This window comes from Hevea brasiliensis, chromosome 7, assembly GCF_030052815.1.
Source record: "Hevea brasiliensis isolate MT/VB/25A 57/8 chromosome 7, ASM3005281v1, whole genome shotgun sequence".
NCBI lineage: Eukaryota > Viridiplantae > Streptophyta > Magnoliopsida > Malpighiales > Euphorbiaceae > Hevea > Hevea brasiliensis.
In genome coordinates, this window is record NC_079499.1 from 6,893,234 (window position 1) to 6,897,122 (window position 3,889).

General features: G+C 32.9%; 1 protein-coding gene across 1 annotated transcript; it reads left to right on the plus strand.

Annotated features, from left to right (window-relative positions):
* The first annotated feature begins 482 nt into the window (after positions 1–482).
* On the plus strand, positions 483–1,715 carry LOC110651928 (uncharacterized). The gene has a single exon (XM_021807405.2). It carries the CDS (start codon positions 754–756, stop codon positions 1,615–1,617), a length of 864 nt encoding a protein of 287 aa, XP_021663097.1. The 5' UTR covers positions 483–753; the 3' UTR covers positions 1,618–1,715.
* Positions 1,716–3,889: the final 2,174 nt, after the last annotated feature.

Sequence of the window (3,889 nt, forward strand, 5' to 3'; positions counted from 1 at the left end):
TTGCAGCAGTTAAATTTTATACATAACTAAATTGATAATAAAAACTAAAAATTTTAAATATTACTAACTAAATAGAAAAAAAAAGCTAAATTGTTATAAATCAGTTTAATTTTGTTAATTTATATCTCTATTTATTTTGCAAGCAAGACATTGCTTGCTCACTCAATTGCTTCTTCCTTTGCTCTTTCAACCGTGTATGTTTTTTTTTCCCTTCCCTCCTCGCATTCTGACTAGAAATTCCAACAGATTCGCCCTTCCCTTGCTTGAAGAGGCAAAACCATACCCCACAATATCTCCCAAGTGTCCCATAGGAGCAACTTAGGCCACGTGCCAAACTCGTGGCGGACAACAAGACTCCACGAACTTCCGGCAAATCACATCCGCCCACGTCATATACTAGTTCAACGAATAAACCCACCAGGTGCCGTTGGATATGCCCTGTGGCCCTGCCATGTATCTCGTGTAGTCGGATATAATCTGGTATATCCTCCCCCACGACTTGTACCTTTTTCGAAAAATAAAAAAAACCCACTCCCAGAAGATCAAAAGCAGCACCCTTACTCAGAAATCTCCACGCGAATATTCCCAACCAAATTCTTTCTTTTAAATACTTAACCAGTCCTTTCTTTCTTTGAGCTTCTCATCAAAGGATTTCTTTCCCTCGTCAAGCTTTAATCAAAGGGGAAGGAAACCGCATAGAAATAGGACAAACACTTCTTAGAAAAAAAAAAATCTCTGGATCTTACTCGGAAAATGTCAGTTTTTGTGAGAGCCAAGCGAGTCACTGATCCTCTCGACGATAAGGCCAAAGCTCGACTCGTTGGCGCCCAACTCAGTTATGTCAGCAGCGGGAGTGAACATTCCACCGACGATTCCCCTTGCCTCTCTAAACTCGTTCACGGCTTTCTCGAGGATGATTCCGATACTCAATCCTTGGGGTACGAGTCTGATTCCGATCAAGATGACTCCGTCGCCGATTGTACTGACTTCGTTGAAGACATTGTCGGATCAGCTACTGGAAGCAGTACGGATTCGTATAAAAATATGATGTTAGCTAACGTTTTGAAAGCCATGGAAATGTTTTCGTGTTTGCGAAATCAAAAACCTGTTTTCAGGCGGAAAGTGATGTCATTTCTGAGAGAATTAGGACACAATGCAGGGATTTGCAAGACCAAGTGGAACTCCTCCGGGGGCTTAACGGCAGGGAGCTACGAGTTCATCGACGTGGTCCAGTCGTCCTCCACCTGGCAAAACCGGTACATCATCGATCTTGACTTCGCTTCACAATTCGAGATCGCGAGGCCTACGAGTCAATATTTGAAGCCCTTGCAGTCTCTGCCTAGGGTTTTTGTAGGAAGAAATGAGGAGCTGAAGATAATCATCAAAGCCATGTGTGACGCGGCGAGAAGATCATTGAAGAGCAAGAACCTCTCACTTCCTCCTTGGAGAAAAAATCGTTACATGCAAAACAAATGGCTGGGTCCCTACCGTCGGACGACCAATCCAACCCCGGCGAGCTCGTTAACTTCGGTTATCCACCCCGTTAATGGAGTGACATGTAGGCTTGTTGGGTTCGACGACGGCGTGAGTGGCCGTTTGTTTGTCCGAACGAGATGATTATAGCCGTCAATATTCAAACCATGATCAATTGTTATGTAAAACAACGAATTGTGAATACTTTCGCAATTATCTGTCCTTGCCTTTTTTTTTCAAAATTACAATTTTGGCCTTTTACGAAAATTAAAAAGAAAAAAGCGATTGGATAGAGAGGTGTAACGCGGCAAATGCACGTTGTGTGTGTGCATACAGGCAAAGGATAGACGACGAAGGATTTTGAGCAACAACTATAGTTCTAAATTCCGAATCAGATAATGACGCGCGGTAGATTTTTCTCGCGCGACAGGGCGTGCAACGTGTCAATGGATGAATCATAGAATTACTACTGGTTGGAGTTGACGTGGCGTGTAGTGGTGGGCGCAGTGGATCAGGACTAATAAGGTGTATGGATAATGTTGTTAAATAGATATAATTTTTGGAGGGGACAGAGACAAGATTGGGATAAGGGGGAGATTGAGGAGGTAGAATGATTGAGAGTAAGTATCAAGTGGCCCAATGATGAGCGAGTAGCCACAAGCCAGGTATAGGCATGGCCTGATGGATAATTAAAGAGGGTGGGGCAAGGTTCTGATTTAAAAAAAAAAAAAAAAAAACAAAAACAAAAGAGGGTGGGGCAAAGGGGCAGGGTTTATTAAGGATGCAGATTAAGTTTTTATAATTATTTAATTTAATTAAATTTTAATAAAATAAATTTAAATGATATATAATTAAATTTAAAATAAATTTAAAATTTAATATTTATGATAAGTTTGAGTTGAATTTGAATTTTATATGTTTTGTTATTTAAATTTTTTTTATATAAATATTTAATTAAATATAAAATATATTTTTATAATAATATTTATAAATTTTTTATATATTTTATTTTATATAAAATAAAATTAAAATATTTAATAAAATTATTAAAATTTTAAAATAAAAATAATTTATATAAATTATTAATTAAAATATATAAAATTAAATGATTTTAAATATATATATTAGATAATAATAATTATATTTAAAATAAATATAAATAATTAAAAATAAATTTTAATTAAATTTAAGATATACATTTAAAAATATTAATAAAATTTATATTCGGATAGAGTAATAGTATAGCTTTGTAGAATACAGATTCAGGACGTGGCACTGGCAGCAACAGACGTGGAATTAGTGACTACGTGCTTTGGACATGTAATTCAAAAAATAAAATGATTGATCCAATTAAACATCTTAAAACCTACCCTTTTTTAACATTGGCATTAGCACTTCGCCAGGAAATTAAAAGATGCCTTGCATTAGCATTAAAGTTTATAGTTTCCACTCACTTTGCTTGCTTTTCTGGGACGACCCTTTCCATTACTATAAGGATGGGCCTGAGCTTATCAGATCCGGTATTAGTACCCATTCATACAGAGTGCCATGCTTGTGCCTTCATTCCACTCCTCCCTCTAATTAAAAGCAAATGAATATACAATTTTTTTAAAAAAAAAATATTATATTGCAATTAGTATAATAATTATATTTTTTATTTAAATATTTTTATTAAAATTATTATTAATAGGAACACTGAAAAGCTATAGTGCATATTATCCAAAGGACAAGATAATGCAAGATAAATTTTGCCTTTTAAGAGTATTTTATGATTATCTAATTATAGAAAACATTGGCAAATATCATACATTTTTTGAGATGCAGAATTTATAGCACATTACCTGCTTCTTCTTTCTTTTTAAACACAATATGTACAATAATAGTAATAATAATAAATTAGTGACACATAAAGAAACTACTAAAAAATACAATTTGTAATATTTTCAACACAATATGTACAATAATAGTAATAATAATAAATTAGTGACACATAAAGAAACTACTAAAAAATACAATTTGTAATATTAATTTAAGTTTTTTATCATTACCTTTTATATAAAAGTTTCAAACATGTATATTTAATAAAAAAAATTTCTATATATTAAAGGGTAATTTAATTGGTTTTTATCCGCATTTAAGATATAGAGTGAGAAATTCTTGAGTTTGAATCTATCAATTAACTTATTCTAAGAATTTACTTTTACGGTGAAAAAGAAATGATTACTGTCTATTATATAAGTCATAAATTATTATTAAGTTTATTGTGTTTCTTTTTAAAAGAAAAATAAAAATAAAAATTATAATGTATGCTTTTTAATAAAAAGAAAAATATATATGTATGTAATTATACTAAGTTTATAAAATATTGTAAATGTTTGATTTAGTTACAATGAATAAAAAAATTAAATTTGTCTAC